Source organism: Nanorana parkeri, unplaced genomic scaffold (genome assembly GCF_000935625.1).
Source record: "Nanorana parkeri isolate BGI_ZX_2015 unplaced genomic scaffold, ASM93562v1 scaffold267, whole genome shotgun sequence".
Taxonomy (NCBI): domain Eukaryota; kingdom Metazoa; phylum Chordata; class Amphibia; order Anura; family Dicroglossidae; genus Nanorana; species Nanorana parkeri.
The window spans coordinates 1-21,491 of record NW_017306535.1 but is presented as its reverse complement, the minus strand read 5'-3'; the positions used below and the strand labels follow the sequence as shown (position 1 = coordinate 21,491).

General features: G+C 46.1%; 1 protein-coding gene across 1 annotated transcript in view; it reads right to left on the bottom strand.

The window, feature by feature from the left end:
• The window catches only part of SETD7 (SET domain containing lysine methyltransferase 7), a 41,931-nt gene extending 29,496 nt beyond the window's left edge, over positions 1–12,435 (bottom strand). The window contains 1 exon segment of the mRNA XM_018557098.1: positions 12,369–12,435. Within this exon segment, the coding sequence (XP_018412600.1) occupies positions 12,369–12,408 (40 nt within the window). The 5' untranslated portion in view covers positions 12,409–12,435.
• Between the last annotated feature and the right edge of the window lie 9,056 nt (positions 12,436–21,491).

The window sequence follows — 21,491 nt, the reverse complement described above, 5'->3', positions numbered from 1 at the left end:
ACAGAATATATATATATATATATATATATATATATATATTAATAATAATAATAGCTAATTTGGTTCTCCAAACATTATCTACCTCACCAACTATACTTTGCCCACCGCAATCCCATGAGAGTGAGCTCCCAAATGAATTGGGGCCCACTTTCACATTAGTTCTATGTGCACGTGCACAGGGGACACTATGCATCAGCTACACACGTGTGGACTAGTGCGTTGTGGTGTCCATAAACCCCTCGCACTCAGAACCGCTGTTCCAAAATATTAAAGTGGGTGCTGCGGCTGTCGACGGATGGCGACCGGCACAATCACAAATAAAAATATGGGCACTGGCACTCCATAAGCACCAACTTGTTCTGCCTGATGCAGGGAATCCTGTGAGATCCTGAAACCTTGCACTGAGTGTATCATGCTATGCTGCTCATGCGTCAATAAATAGACGTATTTGTTTTGCTATTTGGAGTGCCGGTATCCATATTTTTTATTTGTGGCGATACAACACTCACACCGCCTCAGCAGTCACTGTTTACATTTTTCTTACTTTATCTGCAGTGCGCTACTCAATCACATCTGGCAAAGTGTGAACAATTTATTTGGGCCCACTAACATGGGATTGTGGCGGTCCCTGTGTTTTTTTCTCCCTTTAATTTTATGTAATGCCCCTTTAAGAAATTTACCTGACATTTTCCCTTCGGCGGGAAAACTCCTGGCTCGTGTCCTTCACTGTTGCCAGGAGCCTATATAAAGGAATTCCCAAGGGAGAGCAGTCAGTTGGCTGGACTCTTTCACAGCGAGCTCCAGCCCTTAAGCTATATTTGTCGCGTGCTCCTTTATGTGGTTTGTCACTCTTTGAGGGGACTTATTGGTGGATGGTTATTTATAGTATTGCCCGAGTCGTAGTGGCTGGTTGGTTTTAAGTGTTAGTAATAACAGTTATCAGTTTTAGTTTAATGAAGTTGAAATTATTTTAAATATAATAAATGAATATGGTAACCAATAAAGGGGCCGCGGCTAGTTTTTAATCCATTGGGTGTCATTTTGCATTATTTATTTATGTTATAAATTAGAATTATGTTAGTTTGGAAGGGGGTACCGCCTACATTCCCATGCATTGCGGTGTAAACAGGGCATAAAACTTTTGTTTTTTGAGTGTCGTAGAGTCGGCCCTCACTTTTATTGAGCAGGGTGAGGTCTGGCAGGAGGGAAGGCGCCATGTTTCACTGCATCACACGGTTTATTTTTACCTTTTTATTTTTAACTTTATTTGAAGCGTACACAATGTATCCTTCATTCAGGTCTCGGCACAGCAGTGCCTTCATTTGTTTACATAGCACCATGTTGTGGCGTAAACAGAGCTCATAGAAAGCAATTATTTTCATTGAACCCTAGCAGTGACTGGAGTTGTTGAGGTGCTGAAAAATAAGTCACCGCTTATGTTGTGAACAAGCTCTCAGTATTCGGGTCGTTGTTAAATAAAAGTCAAAACTGCACGTGTTCGTTCAGCTACATAAACATGATCACACAGTACTGGAGAGTACTTGAACTGAGATAGACCGATAGCTACTCCAGCCAGAGCTTCCAGCTGTATTTCACAGAATAAATCCCTTTAACCATCATCTTCCTAATCTCTGTCTGCCTGCTGTCACAGCAATGTAGATCTCTGCTGTCTAATAACAAAGAAGATTACAGTCGGTGCGGCACGCTAACTGGGTGAGAGGTAATTCTCAGGTACGGAACATGAAAAACAAGCAGCTTTACGTTGTTGTTGCTTTATCTGTGTAACAATATAACATTAAAGTGGACCTATCACGTAATAATGATCTTAGCCCACCCTCTCCCCTGTAACCTTGCAATGTAAACTGCTAACAAGTCTGTTTATTACACTCATTTACTGCTTCGGGCACGCGCACCACTGCCAAAGGAACAGTCAGCAGCGCAGATCCCCCCAGAGATCTGTGTTCAGTCACCAGCAACCAAACGGTGCACCAAACAGATATGTATTAAAATAAATGTCAGGATAGAACTATAGACGCTGCCACTGCAGACTTGTGGTCATAGGCGTAAGGTCTAGGCCAGGAGTGGGCAACTCTGGCCCTCCAGTTGTGCTTTAACTACATGTTCCAAGATGACCCTGTCTCTGAGAGTCATGCCTCTAACTGTCATTCTTGCAATGCCTCATGGGACTGAGGCAACACAACACATAGAGGTTTGGAGTTGACAACCCATGGTCTAGGGCAGGGGTGCCCATTAGGTAGATCGTGATCTACCAGTAGCTCACAAAGCTGATGCTGGTAGATCACGATTGCAAGTCGGCTCACTATCCCGAGAACCCTCCTACGGTCTGTTTAGCCCATCCCCGTCTGCTGCGTCTGACACATGAAGGCAGAGGCCGACAGCATGAGAGCAGTGACTTTAGGATGGAGGGCTGAGCACCAAAAGGAGAAGTACGAGGTCTAGCTTCTCGGTGTTCTGTAATATTGCAGAGCAGCGACTTTAGAGAGAGCGAGGAGGGACAGCCAGGAGAGCGAGGAGGGACAGCCAGGAGAGACAGCCAGGAGAGAGAGAGCAAGGAGAGACAGCTAGGAGAGACAGCTAGGAGAGAGAGCAAGGAGAGACAGCAAGGAGAGACAGCCAGGAGAGACAGCCAGGAGAGAGAGAGCAAGGAGAGACAGCTAGGAGAGACAGCTAGGAGAGAGAGCAAGGAGAGACAGCAAGGAGAGACAGCCAGGAGAGACAGCCAGGAGAGAGAGTTAGTAGAGTGAGGGAAGTTTCTTTTTGTTGGTAGATCTCATGGAGCTCGTCATTTGAAAAGTAGATCTTAACACAAAAATTGTGGGCACCCCTGGTGTAGGGCCATCAAACTTATCCTTGCTTCATTAGTAGTGAATTACTGACCCAGAAAAAGTATGAAGGCAAGAATATCTGAACTCATGCATATGCTCAATTTACTTTTAGGTGCGAGCCTTAGAACCCCCCTCGGGTTTTTATTTTTGTGGCGTATGCTGGGGAGATCTACTTGTATTCCCTCTCCTGATGACCACTGCCACCAGGTCACAAAACTGATTGGAAATCAAAGTTTTTATGGTTGTCACCAGCACAGTAGTAGAATGAAATGTCTTCCAACAGGGACACTTGTTAAGGTGCCACCAGATCACAAATATTGCAAATCCAAATATCTATGTTTGTCATCAACACAGCAGTGGAGGAGATACCTTGCATAGGGCCACTGTAGTAGAAGGAATGTCTTCCAACAGGCAAACTTGTTAAGGTGCCACCAGGTGACAAATATTGGAAATACAAATATTTATGGTTGCCATCAGCACAGTAATAAGGACAGTTGCTGAGGTACCATCAGGTCATGACCCAAGTATACTAGAATCTTTTTGAAAGAAACATAATTTTTGTTCTATAAACTGATAGAAATGAAATGGTTGCAACCTTTGGCCCCCACACTTTCCCAGTGGGAAGCTTTAGGTAATCAGGTGATCCCTTATGAGAAGACAATTCATGTACATAGGAACTGTCCAGAGAAGCATCGAAAACTTTGGGGTGTGTGGGTGGAGTCTGGTTTGTCTTCTGACTCTCCTGGGTAAAATGAAATCAGCTCATGGTGGTGCCCTCTCTTTCCTTCTGATGTACAATTTCTGCTTACTTATAATTTAGCATTGAACTTCAAGCTGTATTTATAATACTGGCCCACTGGTCACAAGCACAGCAATAGAGGAGATACCTTGCATAGGGACACTTGTTAAAGGAGAACTATGACATGAGTGATTTCCACTCACGTCATAGTTCTAAGCCGACCTGTGACAATGAGACTGTCACAGGTTGGCTCAGTAGATCGGGAGGTGAGCGAACACATACCGGGTTCCCTCACCTCTCGATCCTGTCACGGCTCTCTGCCGTGACAGGGGGAGGGGCTGGATTCCCCCCTCCCCGCTCCGATCTGCCAGCGCTGACTGGCGGAACGGAAGGGGGCGGGTACAGCTGGCTCTGCCTCTAGATAGGCAGAGCCAGCTGTCACTCACGCAGCTGGGCGGATCCCGTCATCTAAGTCGGGATCCGCTCCAGGTGCGGCGTCTCAGTATACCGCGAGCTGTAGCGCGCGGTATACTGAGCTTAGGGTGATGGGAGGACGCTAGTTTGTGTCCTCCTGTTACCCCAAGGAGAACTATGGGGAAAAACACTGACCCCATAGTTCTCCTTTAAGGTGCCACCAGGTCATAAACATTGGAATTTCTAATTTTTTGGGTTGTCACCAGCACAGTAGTAGAAGGAATATCTTCCAATAGGGACACTTGTTAAGGTGCCACCAGGTCATAAACTGAGTGGAAATCCACATAGTTATGGTTGTCACCAGCACAGTAGCAGAGGGAATACCTTCCATAAGGACACTTGTTAAGATGTCAACTGTCAAAAGTATGATATCTACTCACATCCTGTGGTGTGCCTGGACAGAATGTTAAGGGAAATGTCCCTGATGGGGACACAAACAGCAATAAAAAGCTCATATGGGGTCTGACCTTACATACGTATTCCAAAAATAAACTAAAAGGTTTTGGCTAGACTCCCACTTTACCCATCTTTGTTGTAGTAATATACATGCAGGACTTGTATACCATGAATCTGTTTAGCAATGAGTACATTGTGCTATAGTGTAGTACGTACTTGTGTGCCTTGAAAACATTCACACATTACATAACAGGTCAAACTAGAATTGTATTTGTTTTATTGGGACAGTTAAAACAACCATAAAAAAAGGATTATGACAAACGTATACAAACAGTATAAAATGATGACAATGATAACCTAAAAAGTGTCATAAACACATACAGTAATACTACATCCATGGTGACAACATGCTCAAACTGGGCTTATTGGGTAAAGAAGGAAAACACAGATCATACAGGGGACAATATTCGAATAAGCATCCTTGTATTCAGAATAATGGAGCTTATGTGGCTAAACAAGACAAAACTACACGTGTATGGCTAACTGAAATCACAACTACGGGCACAAATTTTATTAACCATTGCTGTGGGGTTACCCAGCGGGGCTACACCTGCACTGCAAGGGTTAACTATTCATTTTTGTCTAGAAAAGAAAAAAAGTTATACTCACCTGATCCACGGAGCCGGTCAGCTGTCACAGTGCTCTCTCCTACTCCGCCCCAGCAAGGGTATGTCCCTCAGCGCCCCTTACATCCCTTGAACGTGATGACGCAGCGACATTAGACTACTGCAGCGGAGGGGGAGCATGGCAGACAGGACTGGTCTAAGAGAGAGCCGGCTCGGAGGATCAGGTGAGTAAAAAGTTTTTTTATTAACCTAGACAAAAACAAGCACTTAACCCTTGCAGTGTGGGGGTAGCTCCACTGCAAGGGTTAATAAATGTGTGCGCAGAGTTCTGCTTCAACCTTTTTCTGATACAAATGTGTATACGTAATGGCTTTATATTGGCGATCAGAGGCTACAAATATGAATATAGGAGAGACTCCTCAATAAAGAGATTTAGGAAATGTAAGTACACTGGAAGGAAGGCAAATAATGGAATTAAATACCAACACTACTCTGAAATGTCTATTTATAATATATGACTATCAGGGACGTGCGGTCAGGGGAGGCAGAGCCTCACCTAGTATTATGGAGGAAAAAGCTGTCCGCTGCATGTCTGAAGCCGACAGCTTTTTCTCCACTCAGATCGGCATCTAACATGTAATACAGCAGGGAAATCCTCCCCGCTGTGTAACCTGTCATGGACGGAGCGCCTCAGCAGTGAGGAGCAAGTGAGGGACAAGGAGGCTACTCCCGGTCTCCTCCCTTCCTCCTTTACACTAGTTTGGGGACGGGTTGGGGGTTTCCTCTGGCGGGGGCGCAGATTCGGCCGACAGGAGGCGGGGCTTCGGTCGGCAGGGCTGGAGAATGCCTCACCCGGAGTAAGAGGTACCGCACGTCACTGATGAGCATGTGGCCACAGGAGGAGTTGTTACATTTTGTAAAATTACAGACTTAAACACGAAAATGTAATGTGATTCATGTAGATTGGATATAAAAAATGTGTACTTAGGGGCAGGGCCAGATGCTCCAGCTCCAGGCCCACCCCGCCTGGAATTTGAATGAGAAGCTCTGAGCTTTCGGTGCCATTTTCGAGCCATGACCAGCGAGCTGCCGGGGGAGGATTGGGTGACGGTAGCCTGGGACTGGAAAGTGTCAGTTCTGATAGCCTGACTAGGACATACCTTGAGCTCTCTCAGAGCAGGGAGGAGAGTGCTGTCCTATAGTCGGGGCTGCCGTCACTCGTGAGGTAAGACTGTGCATGGGTACATGTCCGTGTCACCTATATGACTCCAAGCTGTAGGGAGACTACAAATCACAGACCGGACAGGAGGAAGAGGGCCCTGGTAACTGCCAACATTTCCATAAAAATGCCCGCCAAGATCCTCAGCACCAGGCCCTTGATGCTCTTAATCCGGCCCTGGGCGCAACCTCGACCAGCGACTGCCTCGCACTCTGCTGGCTTCCCAAATACCACTGTAGGATGGTTATCCGCTGGAGACTAAGCCGCCTCCTGCAAACTCCAGCCAATCTGCGATAAAGAGGTATACAGCCAATGAGGGGCAGCGCAAGCCGCCCCACGCACGCAACAGCACTTCCTCCCAGCTCCTGTAGTCAGACCCCACACGGGGAGGGGGGCTTGGCGTGCAAGTAGCTGGTCTTGCAAGGGCCGCAAAACAGTCTAGCACCCCGGTCCTGCTTAGGGGCCAATTTATAAAATTGTTTACACACAACTCTTCACTTTGCGAATGAGATTCACAGCTCTGTATGGCCACTAGATGGAGCGGAGGAGCATCGGGGACGCCTAATGTTTCCCATAATTAACCCTGTCTCTACTCTGCAGGCAGATCTCATTATCAGTTGTACACTAGACTTGAACACTGTCTGTTCTAACTAAAGGTTAAATATCTAGAAGCATTGAGGGAAATTTAGCAAAACTGGAGCAGACAGAATCTGAAACAACTATTCATGGCAACCAATCAGCTTCTACCGTTCATGGTTACTATGGGCAACTGCTCCAGTTTTGATACCCACCCCATTGTATATTAATGACAGCAGATTCAGAGTATTACTAGTCCTTCTATGGGGACAGACTCCCTTATAAATTGTTCACTATAAAGCGCAGTCTGCACATTGGCCTCCTCCAGAGAAATATCTAACAAGGTAAAGCCGGGTACACATGGGTCCACAGCACCGGTCAAAATACAATGTACCCAGCAAGAAAATGGGTCATCCACACTGTTAGCGCGAATAGAGGAACCTGTCGTTTTGTTTTGGTTCAGCCTCGCAGGATGAACAAAACAAATATCTCCATGTGTGCCCAGTTTAAGAAATATTTGTAAAAAATGACTTTTAGGTGTGCCGTGTGACACAAACATATAGGGGGGTTTTCTCAAATGTGACTGCAAAATACACTTGAAAACACACCATGTGTGCAAAACGTTCCTATTACATGAGTCCCAGTGTAATAAGACAACAGGAAAGTGCAGACGCGTTGTTACGGCATATTATGTACCTTTTCATATGCAAGCAGGCCGGTAGGTTTCATTCAAGGCACCTCTTTAACATTTTACAATTATTACAGAGATTATTGATTAAAATACCAGAAACGCTAACAAGGACCTGTCATTGCCAGCACCCAGTGGCTAAACCTTCCAGTGAGGCAGGCACATTAATGCTGGTATGGCAGAGGTGGGCAACTCTAGTCCTCCTGCTGTTGTTGAACTACATGACCCATGAGGCCTTGCAAGACTCTGACAGCCACAGGCATGACTCCCAGAGGCATGAAGGGATTTGTAGTTAAAGCTCAGCTAGAGGGCCTGAGTTGCCCACCCTTGTACTAAGGCCTCATTCACAATGATGTGCACAGCCGTACAGTGTTCAAGGGCGTGCATCCAAGCCTGTAAGTTTGGGACGGCATTTACCAGCATGCAGCTGCGTCCTGTCAGTGAGCAGAAACATGCAGCGATCTGCTCACTTCTCGATCATCTCCCTGCAGAGAGCAGTGACTGTCACTCACGGCTCCCTGCAGGCATTCCCCCCCACTCCCCTCCCTCTCCAATCCTCCAGCGCTGACTGGAGGAACGGACAGGGAAGGGGGCGGGCACAGCTGGTCATGCCTCTAGATAGGCAGAGCCAGCTGTCACTCACACATGTGGGTGGATCTCAACAGTAATGTCGGGATCCGTCCTGGCTGCATCGCTCACAGTTAACCGCGGGCAATAGCTAGCGATATACTGAGCTTTGGGTCACGACAGGTTAGGATATGTCCTCCTGTGACCCTTAAGAGAACTATGGGGAAAAACACTTACCCCATAGTTCCCTTTTAATCACTGCAGAGTTCTTATTCTGAAGCTGGCCATCCGCTCTCTGGCTGACAATTTTCCGCCTGGCTCCGTGAATTTTTCCATCAAAGGATGTTGGACAGGAGACAGCAGACTCATCTAGAACTGGATGAAATTCCCTCAGTGCATAGCCAGCGTTAGTCTTTATACATACTAAATAGAATATTTCACCAAGTAAACAGCAACACACTAAACACTACTCACACCAGCCAATCAGAGCCAACTATTCACTGATATGACAAAAGTAAACTGAAATCTAATTGGCTGATGATGCTTCCTTATTATTCTGTGCCCCGCTGTATCTAGGCCTTTTGTGTGCAGTTGTAGGTTACGCTCTGATCTTTCCAGATCCTCTATAGCTTGTTCACAAAGAACACAAACAAGGAAACAATGTCTGCTTATCCACAAACAGAACACAGCGAGTGTCACATGTGACGAGAATATTCTCACGTGTCACTGTGATACATGTGCCAGCCTGCGTTGTTAAGCCCTTTCATGTCTTGCTGAATCTATCCTCTGTCTTATACAAAGAAACATTTTAATCCAATTCAGATATGTATCACGTTTGTATTATTTTATTATGCAATATTAAAATAAAATATCTTCACATTTCATTGGAATACATCTCTTTTATGTATACACCTAAACATATATTAGAACAGGGGTGCACAACTCTGGCCCTGCAGCTGTGCTTAAACTACAAATCCTCGGTCTCTGAGAGTCATGCCTGTAACTGGCAGTCTTGCAATGCCTCATGGGACTTGTAGTTCCACAACAGCTGGAGGGCCGGAGTTGCTCACCCCTGGGTTAGAAGACGTACATATAAAACAAAACAAAAAGGTGTCACACTATTTGGTCTTTCATGACAGCTCCAGTAACTTTGTGATGTTATGAGTTCTTGTCCCTGCAGCATGCTTCTTTTCTTTTTTTCCCACCCGCACAGCTGCATCATCCCATTCACACAAGTCCCATCCCCCACCGCAGCAACAGGACTCACATATGTCAATGGCGCACAAATTAATGCACTTGTTGTCTATTGTTCACTTCCTCCAGCCCCATAACTGAAGGCTGAAGGAGAGTCTGCAGGAGCCTGTGAATTGCACACGCCATGCACCGATAGTGGTTGCAATGCTCTGCAGGCTTCAATGCAAAAATTGAATAAATGCACATTATTTTTGATTAATGTGACTGCATTTATTACATTACAAAAGGTGGAATATGCCCCCCCCCCCCATATGTTTGTTATGTGTTCCCATCCACACAGCATATCTACAAATATTTTTCTTAAAGGGCAGGTTCACACCATTTTGGTCCGGAAAATGGTGTGAACCTGTCCGCAGTTCCAGTGCGGCGTGAACAGAGGCCAGGAATAGCATAGGGATACATTGGGATGCATTTTGGGTTTGGAAACCATGTGGTCTGGAGATGATGTGGTGTGAATGGGCCCTTAATGTTTCTTACCTTTCTAGTTGTTTGTTTGGAGCAGGATACTACATCGGACCCTATAGAATAACCTGCTGAACAATACACTATGGGAACACTCAGGGACAATTTTTTTTCCATGTGCATCTGTCATGGTCCTTGGAATACTTTATCTCCTGGGACGTCTCTGTGTCATTATACATATCAGCCCTCCCATTCAAGCTATCGGACCAATCCCTGCTGACCCTGTTTCAAGTCCTCATTTGCATGGCCACACATATCAGCCCTCCCATTCAAGCTATCGGACCAATCCCTGCTGACCCTGTTTCAAGTCCTCATTTGCATGGCCACACATATCAGCCCTCCCATTCAAGCTATCGCACCAATCCCTGCTGACCCTGTTTTAAGTCATCATTTGCATGGCCAAGAGGACCTAGGTGAGGACTAGAAGGCACTTTATAATTGACCAATAGGAAGCTGTTGGTTTGGGGCGGGGTGTTCAAACTGCTGTGAATAAAAGTGTGTTGTGTGCATCCAATAAAGGAGATTCCTGTTTGAACTTAGATACAGCCTGCCTGGCGTTTGTTCTGAGCTATCACAACTGGATTCGAACGGCACATAGCTGTAGTTAGAATCCCGGAGCATCGGACGACCGAGAAATCAGACGTTGCGGTCTGACATCTGATCCAGTAATAGCAGAGGAGTGCTCGCTCGTTACAGCATCAACATACAATGTAGCACCCAAGCCTTCATATCTTTAACCCTTTGTTAGGACAGTGAGCATATCTAGTATACAACTGATAATGAGATCTGCCACAGTACAGACAGGGTTAATTAAGGTAAACATACCTCCCCAGCCCCCTCCTTATTTCCAGTACCAAAGCCATTTTTAACTTTTGTGCACATTTTAGGCATGAAGATTACTGAAACCCCCCCAAATGATTAGTGACCATAGAGAATAAAGTGTCCAAAGCTGCAATTTTGTATGTCACACTAGATTAGCACAACCGTTTATCAAATCTACATTTTCAGTTGTAAATTCCCCAAAGTGAATTTTACTCCAAACACAATATAATCCCCAATTTATTTGTCAAATATAAAAGATAAAGTTGAACCAAGTAAATAGACACCAAACCTGTCAAGCCCTAAAATTGCGTGCACCCGTGAAACGGCGACAAACTTTGGTAATCACAAGTGTCCATGAGTGATCCTTTAACAGCAGGTCCTAATATTATCACTCTGGTGTGGGTGGTGATACCTAACATGTGGGACGGTTGCAGTATTCATATGTAGGCGCACCCATTTGGGGGACATGTTTACCATTATTAACCCCATCTATACTGAGCTGGCAGGTCTTCATTATCAGTTGTAAACACGATGTGCTCACTGCCTGTCCTGACAAAGATATGAAGGCTTGGGTGCCACATTTTATGTTAATGCAGGGTTGGGAAACTCCGGCCCTCCAGCTGTTGTGGAACTACAAGTCCCATGAGGCACTGCAAGACTGACAGTTGCAGCTATGACTCCCAGAGGCATGTTGGGATTTGTAGTTAAAGCACAACCGGAGGGCCAAAATTGCCCATCCCTGGGTAAAAATAATTTACTGGGCATGTGTAAAATAATTGTCCCTATAGTGCAGGGGTTGGCAAACTCTGGCCCTTCAGCTGTGGTGAAACTACAAATCCCATGATGCATGTCTCTGGGAGTCATACCTATGGCTATAAGAATCTTGCAATGTCTCATGGGGCTTGTAGTTCTACAAAAGCTGAAGGGCCGGCATTTGCCCAGCCCCGCTATGGTGTATGGTTCCGCATGTTACTGCGAACAATACAAGCTGCCTGTAGAGTCTGATGTAGAAACTAGACAGGTAAATATTTTCTATAAATGTATTTTTAGGTGTACTGTGTGAATGGGAATACATAAACATATAGTGGGGGGTTTCCTAATTGGCTGCAAAGATGGACATACACATGGAAGGGGAAGCTAGGTAAGATTTATAGGATTTTTTAAGCACAGGAAAATTTAAGCAGCAATAATTAAACGTGTCTGTAAAGTTCTACAATGTGATCAGGAACATGTAACAAATATAAAGTAGGTGCCATCCTGATTTGGATGCAGAAGTGGATATGCACTTTAAGTGGTATCAGGTGTAGAAGGCTTAGTAGAGAACATGACATGCTCGGGTGTTGTGACGTATGTACATGTCATATACAGCATGTATGTATTCTCAGAGCTCAGTACTAGACCGATTCAGCAGGACCACTTTGTGCCCCCAGACACAGCACTGATTACGCAGCTTGTTATGATGTGTGATATGTCCTTGTGGGATCTGGTGTATGTAAACACATGGCTCTCCCCTCAATGCTGCCTGTCCCCTTCTATAGGCTGGAGCCCCACTTTACACAGGCTCACCCCCACATCCAACACTTTCCAGGCACAATGTAATCTGAGCACCACATCCTCCTCCCCTGCTTTTTGGGGCATGTAGCGCTGATCTACGGCGTGCGGTGTAAAAGGGAGCACAGTGTAGACACAAAGCACCCACCTTCCACCGTCTCCTCCACGTTTTCATCATCGCTGTCCATGGCTTCCTCCGCGATTGACAAGCAGCAAGTTACTGAGCGAGCGTGTGACTCCCAGGCGCCCCCTCCCACCTGCTTCTAGCGGCACACCGGCGCCCCCTGTGGAGGTCCGCGGTACTACGCCTGTGCCCTGGAGCTGTGTGTGGGGAGTGTGTCTTTTCACTTCTACTATCTTATCTACAGCTAATGTGGGTGACATCAGCCTGCCCAGCGCCACCAGGATCCTGTCATTTCCCGCGATTCTCATTTCTCACATCTATTCCCATCCATGATTGCCCTGCGGGATTCACTATGGTTCCTGGAGCGTTTAGGGGTGCTGGTGCCTCCTACTTGGGGAGAAACCATAGCTTCAATGAGTACATACCGGTATTATATTATAGTACAGCCAGTGGGTGACATCAGTCTACCCAGTGCCACCAGGATCCTGTCATTTCCCACGATTCTCACATCTATTTTTCCATACATGATGGCCCTGGGGGATTCCCTATGGCTCCTGGAACATTTGGGGGGGGATGCTTCCTACTTGGGGAGAAACCATAGCTTCAATGAGTACATATTTTCACATATTTTATACATTTTTTGCTTCTTTTTGTTTCTGTTATTGACAAAATGAAATACAAGAAAACCAGAAATCACATCAATAGTGACAGCTGGCTCTGCCTATCTAGATGGCTCTGCCTATCTAGAGGCAGAGCAAGCTGTGCACACCCCCTCACCTGTCCATTTCTCCAGTCAGCGCTGGAGGATTGGAGCAGGGAGGGGGGGGGGGGGACCCGGGCGGGGTTTCTTTAGTTATGGATAGAGTGGGGAAGGATTAGAACTCCTGTCAGGTTTTAATAGAGTTGAAGGCCCCACTGAGAGATGCTTTCACTTCCTGTCTAGTAAAAAAAGATTGTTCCCAGGACAGGAAGTGAGGGGAAATCTCTCAAACAGCAAGACAGTCACCGCTCTCTACAGGGAGATGATCTGGAGGTGAGCGAGCGGCGGTATGTGTTTGTTCACTTCCCGATCAATAGAGCCGACGGCTCTAACTATGAGGATGAGTGGAAATCACTCACCTCATAGTTCTCCTTTAACTTTATTGTGATCACATAGGGAGATAACAAGTACCCTATGTGATAGAACAGATACATTGACAGGTGCTCTTTATGTAGACATTAGGGGTCTACTAGACTCCTAATGTCAACTGGGGGCCCCAAAGAAGCTGATGAAGCAGAGATGTGCTGACTTAAAAGCGGAAGGGATGTAATTCACCTCACATCCACTTTCAGTGATTAGAGGCGAGATCAGCCGCTGTAAGTGTGCCGATTTCCTTCCGATCTCAGTGCAGAGACCTGCTGTGCTGGTCCTGGGCCCAAACACTGAAACACTGGACAGTGAAGCCGTTATAGCTAGCAGTGGCGGCGGAGAAAGGGGCACCACACACTCCCCAGCTCCATACAAGTGATCGAGCAGCTATAGAGTGCTTGTATGTAACAGTCGTCACAGACTGTTTAACTTTTTAAACTTTCCCGCTCGCGCGCCCCTCGGGGAGAGTGGAGGGGGGGATGTTTATAAATGCCCCCACCAGGGGCGTAACTAGAAATAACAGGGCCCCATAGCAAAATTCTGTATGGGGCCCTTTGATTTCTAGTTATGCCCCTTGCAGAGCCCACCTGATATACCAAACAGCCCTACTGAGAGTGACCCTGCAGAGCCCACCATAGACTCTCTATGGTGGGCTCTGCAGGGTCTCAAGTGGGCTGCACACCTCTTACCTGTCAGCGCGGTCTACCTCCTCTTCCGTCCCCGGGCCCAGCCTCTTTCATCGTCGGGCGCTGTCTTCTCCTCTATCGATGGGCCCCGCCACCTCTTACATCACTGGCCCCTCCCACTCTTAGGTCGCCGGGCCCCGCCTCCTCCTTCACTGCAAACGCCGGTTTCTGCAGAAGCTGCTGGCTGTCACTGACACAGCTCAGCAGCGGCTGTGAGGAAGAACGCACCACTGCACACATCACTGACAGGTTGTCAGTGATATAACAGCGGTGCGTTCCTCTTGACAGCCAGCACCCTGATATGCCATAGCTACCCAGGCGGCCCGCACGGCATCAGAGGGATGCCCTGGCCCCCCCGTACACGGGCCCCATAGTGGCCGCCTGGGTCGCTATGGCGATTGTTACTCTATTGGCCCCCCTCCCAATTACAACAGCCGCACAGCAAGTGGTTAAAGCATATTAAAACCTACAAAAGTGCAATATATTGCAGCCTACCAGTCTTTAGATGAGATGGCTGCATTTGTTTTTGTTTTTTACAATTGTTTTTTTCCATAGGCAGAACAGCAATTTGTTCTATGTCTATCCTATGGTAGGTTTACTTTGGCTACTGGATGGTCAGCGCAATCTATAGCTGCCGGCAAAAGATAAATGGCTGGGATTATCAACAACTGTTATCACTGTATATTTACAAAGTAGTGATAACACCAGTAGTGTATGATGGTTTACAAAAATCTAACAGAGAGTATAGCTGGCCATACACCATTTATAATTGTATTTTCTTGTATAGCCCCCCGGTAAAAAAAAAAAAAAAAAGAAATAAAAAATGTAAACAGTGACAGCTCCGGCAATGTGTGATACAACCGGAGCTTAATCCAAGATATGGTCATTCGCACTCCTGACCGGAAACAAACCCAAGGGTCGGTCAGGTGGGTGCCGTAGTGACTGCAGATGCCTCCGCCACTAACATGAAATTGATTAAATAGTCCCTCGCACTCCAATTTCCTACTAAGTCAATTCCTCTATTGACTATAGTAGTGTCACAATCATAACAACGTTTCGGAACAAAGTGCTTCCTTCTTCAGCCCAACAAAAAGTTGTTGGGCTGAAGAAGGAACCACTTGGTTCCGAAACGTCGCTATGATTGTGACACTACTATAGTCAATAAAGGAATTGACTTAGTAGGAACTTGGAGTGTGAGTGACTATCGATTTCATACAGCCAGAGCTCTCGCAACCCACTAGCCTGTCCACTGAAGCGCTGGCTAGTGTAAGTGGGTCCACAATATGACTGCATTGACAGCCAGAGATGCGTACAATACTGAGCTGAATTCACCATGACTGTTGAGAGTTATAGTTCAACCTCATAATTTTGTTGTTTCCCATGCAATCCCTGCCACTCACCCAAAATATGCCTTTCTCACACGTCGGCAGAACATAGCTCAGACTGTCTCATGCAATGATGGCTGTCAATGCAGTCACATTGGCTGCTACGTTCTCAGGACTGCATGTTGTCAAGGTGGCAGCCCAGGATTTAGCTAGGTGTCTGCCAGCAGGGGAGCCCTGAGTATCCTGGAGTTCTTTCGTGGAGAGGAGGGAAACTGGTGCGGGTATTGTAAGAGCAAAGCTGGAAATGTATCCCATGGTGAGGAGCTGAGGAGTTTACTTTTCCCTAGACTTATGGGACCCATGTCCCATAGGTCTAGGGATGGCAAGACATGCTGGGACCTGTGAGAAGTAAACCCCTCAGCTCCTCTCCTTAAGGTAAGTAAAACAAGGATTTTAGAAAGGGATTTTTTTTAATCCAGTGATCAGACAGCAAGAGAGGGGTGGGCAGGAGGTGAAATTGATCATGGAGTTGGATTTCCAAGAGCCTGTTGCTACTTTGGGAATACTTGTCCTATTTCTGTGCTTTTTGGGGGGTATCCTGCAACCAAAAACTCCTCTCCTAGAATTGAGTTCAGTAATAAAAGGTAAAAAGACTATAATAATGTATTAGCTGCATATATTTTTTGCAGAATACCAGAATTTTCACAAAGAGGTCACCAATGGTTGGCTCCATATTCTCCACCGAACCATACTGAAATGGCTCTTCTGTACATTTTCTATAGAAGTGTTGTCAACAATGGAAGCAAAGCCCAAGCTGTAAGCTCCATATGTGAGCTCCAAACCAACTTGTCAGAGCTCACATAGGGTTATGGACGCTTTCCCCGCTCCTAAATTACAGTGTTAGAAGGCTCACTGTTACATTGGAGAGGAAGACTGAGTCACATCCTCAGCAATACCTGTGTATATCACTTCACTTCCGACAGCTGAATGGATCGGCAGGGGTAGGAAGTAAGGGGATTACATGCTGCTAGAGATAAGGGGAGTTAAGGAACCCTTTTACTTTGGGCCCTGGATGGACTAAGGGATGGTTCAATTTAATGTACCTATTACATATGTTTTAAAAACCTTGCCTCTTTGCATAGCTTGTAATATGGGCAGCCATATTGGCTGTGCCGTGCTAATCCTTTTCTCTTAATGCAATTCTCCCAAACTGGCAGGGTTTGTCTGAAAACAACTAGACGGAGAAACACTCATAATGCTGCAGGGGGCCAGAGATCATGTCATACTTGGCTGGGCAGCTGATGAACTACTTTTTTTAATTAATGGCAAGAAAGAGGCACTTATTTTACTTTAATGTTATTTAGCTAAGCTGACATGGATCTGTGGATTTTATGTGAAATGGTCCACTTTAAAAGCAAATCCTGACCTGTTTTTTGTGATCTTTTAATGTTGCTGTACATTTGACAGGCTCACTTTAATAAAGAAAGGCTCTCTTTCCAGCAGCACTGAGTCAGCAATGTGTACATACTGTATATTTGTGAGATAACAATTTTTAGGAAACAGTCTGGATTAGTGTAGTCAATAAGTCCTGTTCAGATTTGAGGATGTAATATGTGAGTAATAGTACAACAGATGGGAAGAAGAATGATATTCCCAGCAATATAACATCCTATCCCCTAAGTTCCCATTGTGTAGACTCCTAAGGGCTCATGGAATTGCAGGCGGTACTATACTAATAAATAAATGACACAGACACCAAATATTTGGAACAAAAAATGGCCGCGGCACTTTTATTGGTTTAATTCTTCTTAAAACTGAATTTAATCAAAACCGTTACATCTTAAACCATCAAACCAAACGTAGATTGCTCAGTCACAAAACTTCCGAGCCAGGGGTTTTCCCGCTCAAACTATCAGGTGATTTTTAAAAAAAACATTTTTTAAAGGGGAATACACTTTATCATTGATATATATTTATTTTATATGTATAACCATATTTTATTTTTTATTACATTAATTGACAGACCATTAAAACCTATAACATGTTTACCACACAAAAATGAACTAAGACCGCCGCAATCCCGTGAAAGTGGGAGCCCAAATAAATTGGGGCCCACTTGTACATTCACACAGACATGCTAAGACCGTACAATGTTCACGTCCATGCAGGGACCTGTATCCCTGAGTGAGAGCTGGTGAGTGTGGCCTCCTGCACAACTCAATGAAAAGACATGGCTGTCAGCCCCAGGTGCAGATATGCACGGATGTGCAAGGCCATTTGAATGAGGCCTTAAAAGGAGAATTATGAGGTGAGTGATTTTCACTCAGCCTCATAATCTGAGCCGACCTGCGACAATGAAACTGTCACAGGTCGGCTCAGTAGATCGGGAAGTGAGCAAACACATATTGTCGCTCACTTATTTCTCGATCTATTAGTGCAGAGAGCCGTGATTGTCACTCACGGCTCTCTGCAGGGATTCCCCCCTCCCCTGTCCGATCCTCCAGCGCTGACTGACGGAACGGACGGGGCGGGTACAGCTGGCTCTGCCTCTAGATAGGCAGAGCCAGCTATCACTCACGCAGCTGGGTGGATCCAGACAGTATTGTCGGGATCCGTTCCGGCTGCGGCGTCTCAGTATACCACGAGCTGTAGCTCGCGGTATACTGAGCTTTGGGTGACGGGAGGATGCTAGTTTATGTCCTCCCCTTACACTTAGTAGAACTATGGGGAAAAGCCCTAACCCCATAGTTCTCCTTTAATGGAGTTAGGGCTTTATATTCAGATATGTCGTTTCTGTCACAATTACCACCAGTTCAAATTCATTGATTGTAGTCTCTTAAGGTGCCCATACACCTTATGATTATCGTACGATAATCGTATGCGATCGACTTTTCGTACGACAATCGTAACGTGTGAATAGAGTGCCCGACCGATAGTACTGTACAATCGTACGACTTTTGACGGTCAAGCATGTTTGAAAACTTTGGTTGATCGTACGATGTTCGCATGGTTGGTGGCGTTTCCGTCCGTCAAAAGTCGTACGATTAACACTGCGCATGCGCAAACGAAAATAATTGCGGTCAATAACCGCAAGTCGTCCAGGTGTTTTTTTCTAACTACCGCTGATTGAACCTTGCGATAATCGGGGCAGGATGGGGCCGTCGTACGAAAATCGTACGACGGTTCGATCATCGGACGAAAAGTTTCGTCCGATAATCGTAAGGTGTATGGGCACCTTAAGGCTACATTCACACATCTGCCAGCAGAGCTATATGTTGCTGCCAGCTGCCTGTGTGTGAACAGCCGCTGACAGCACCGGCAGCTGTCAAATTTGTACTCTGTACAGATCAATAACCAGTGCAATCGCTGTTCACACCTGAGCATTTAAATGTGCATAGAGTCTCTGACTGACCCCAGATGTCCAGGGACGGCATTGAAATTATATTTTAAGCTGCAAACAAACTGACCACAGCTAATCGTCCACTTTGTATGTGTGCAGCGGCATCCAGAGGCAGCATTCAGCCATTTCTGAACACAGCAAACTATCCTCTATCATCTGCCCATCTGAATGAAGCCGTTCCCTGGGGCTACAAGGGCAATTCATATGAGTTGTGCTACGCTACAAAAATTTCATTAGATCAACCCCCTTATTTATTTGTATTACATTTATGTATTCTGCTACATAACATAGGATTTACACCTTTCCGATTTTGCCTGATACTTTTCTAATTGAAATCAATGGAAAAGCATCAAACTGTATACTAACATGCATTGCCACTAAAACAGAAAGCAAGGGCAAAGCCAAAAAATCTTTTTAAAAGTTGTGAGGAGAAATTCTCCAATGGGGATAAATCTTCCTATGACCATTCTTTACAACTGAAGTTTTGGATAGAGTAAAAGAGGGTTATAACCCCTGTCAGCTTTGTTTGCCAACTGTATCTCATTGGGGAGCTTTCCTTTGCTTCCTGTCCAATAACTAGGGATGCACCGATTACCGGTTTTTCAGTATCGAGTTCGAGTAGCAATATTTCTTTATTCTGTACTCACTGTAATACCGGAACTCTCATTAAGGAAGCCAGGTGGTGTGTAATGACTAGCCACCGGGCTTCCTGATTAGTCATGAAAGCCAGGCGGCATGTCATGACTCGACGCCCGGCTTTCTGATTAGCCAGGAAGCCGGCTCCATGCTCCCTGGTCACCTGGTGATGAGAAAGCATGGAGTCGGCTTTCTGGCCAATCAGGAAGCTAGACGGTAGGTAATGAGTCGCTGCCCGGCTTCCTGATTGGCCAACTTCCAGACCAATCAGGAAGCCGGGCGGTGAGTCATTACACACCGCCCGGCTTCCTGATTGCCCGGGAAGCCGGCTCCATGCTCCTTCATGACCAAGTGACTTACCCAAATACTCGGTATCGGTGCATCCCTACTATTAACCACAACAAAAAGCAAAAGGAAATCCCTGGTGGTCAGCAGGGTCACCAGAACTAGTTTCCCCATTGGAAGATTTAAAATCTATTTCTATTCTGGTGACAACAGTGGAGGATCCAGGGGGGGGCAACGGGGCAATTCCCCCCCCCCGCCCCCCTGAGATACAGCCGCTCCCACCTGCGGTACACGGCCGGCCGGGAGCTTTAAATACAAGCGATCGGGCGTCGCAGCTGTCACTGCCTATGCCGGTCCAAAGATCCACTGGTCTTGGAGACCCCTGATGTCTCCATAAAGAGGACCTGTCATGTAAATTGGCTATCACATAGGGGGCTTCCTAGCCCCCCATGTAATAGCAATAAAGCTGTGTGTTAAAAAAAAAAAAAAAAGTTATACAAAAATTAAAGAATCATAAAAAAAATAAAGCATAACAAAATTAAAAAAGAAAACTATTTTTTTAAGTCCCCGCCCCCCACATACACACGCAGATATGCGTCGGGTGCGCCTACGTGCAAAAACGACAATTGCACCTATTGTGCAGCACATGTTACATATCGCCACAAACGGAGTGAGAGCAATAATTTTAGGGCCATTAATCACTGATAACACTAAACTGATGAGCAGTAAAAGCGTTTTAAGCGTCGCCTATGGGCGTTTTTTTGCGATGTTGCGGGCGCACGCAATTTTAAGGCTTGACATTGCCCGTGTGCCCCCCCATTCCCCTGAGAAGCGGCCGCTGCAGCCACGATCTCCTGTTAGCTCAGCCATTGCAAGGAGAACATTCACAGACATTGATGCTTGCCCCTCTCCCCACCACCACCCGGAGAGGAAGAAGAGGTCATGAGGACAGAGCACATCACCACTGTAAGTACCTTTTCTTACACCGGTGACCTCCGCACTGCGTCACATTACTGACATCCGCATTGTGTCACATTACTGACATCCGCATTGCGTCCCATTACTGACCTCCGCACTCTGCGTTACATTACTGACTTCCACACTGCGTCACATTACTGACCTCCGCACTGCGTTACATTACTGACTTCAGCACTCTGCGTTTATTATCACTCCCTCCCTCCGCCCCTCTGCTGGGCCTGGCCGGCCGCACCGGACAATCGGGACCCAAAGCAGAGGCTGCACTGTAGTCAGGCAAATTAGGTGGCCGTCTCGGCCCACGCAGGGGCGTTGCAGCTGCCTAATTTGTGTGAGTACAGACCACCCAAGGCTAACAGCGGCGGAAATATCCCAGAAGGAAGGGCCAGGTGAGTGCGTTGTACCCCGGGGGAGAGTGACAGATGAAAGGGGTGGCACAGTAGCAGTGGAAGAGCCAGATGGGGGGGGCTTATTTTCTGGCAGTGCCCCCCCCCCCCTGAGACTAGACTCCGGATCCGCCCCTGGGTGATCCGGATAACAATCATCAGGCCAAACAGAGAGGGTGAATCTTCCTAACAGAGACATAGACAGCAATAAAAACCAGACAGATGTTCTAATCCCTTCCCACTCCATCCAAAAGTTAAAGAAATCATTTGGGTTTCAGTTGCACTTTTTTTTTTTTAAATTCAAAAGCTTTTATTGAAAACGTCA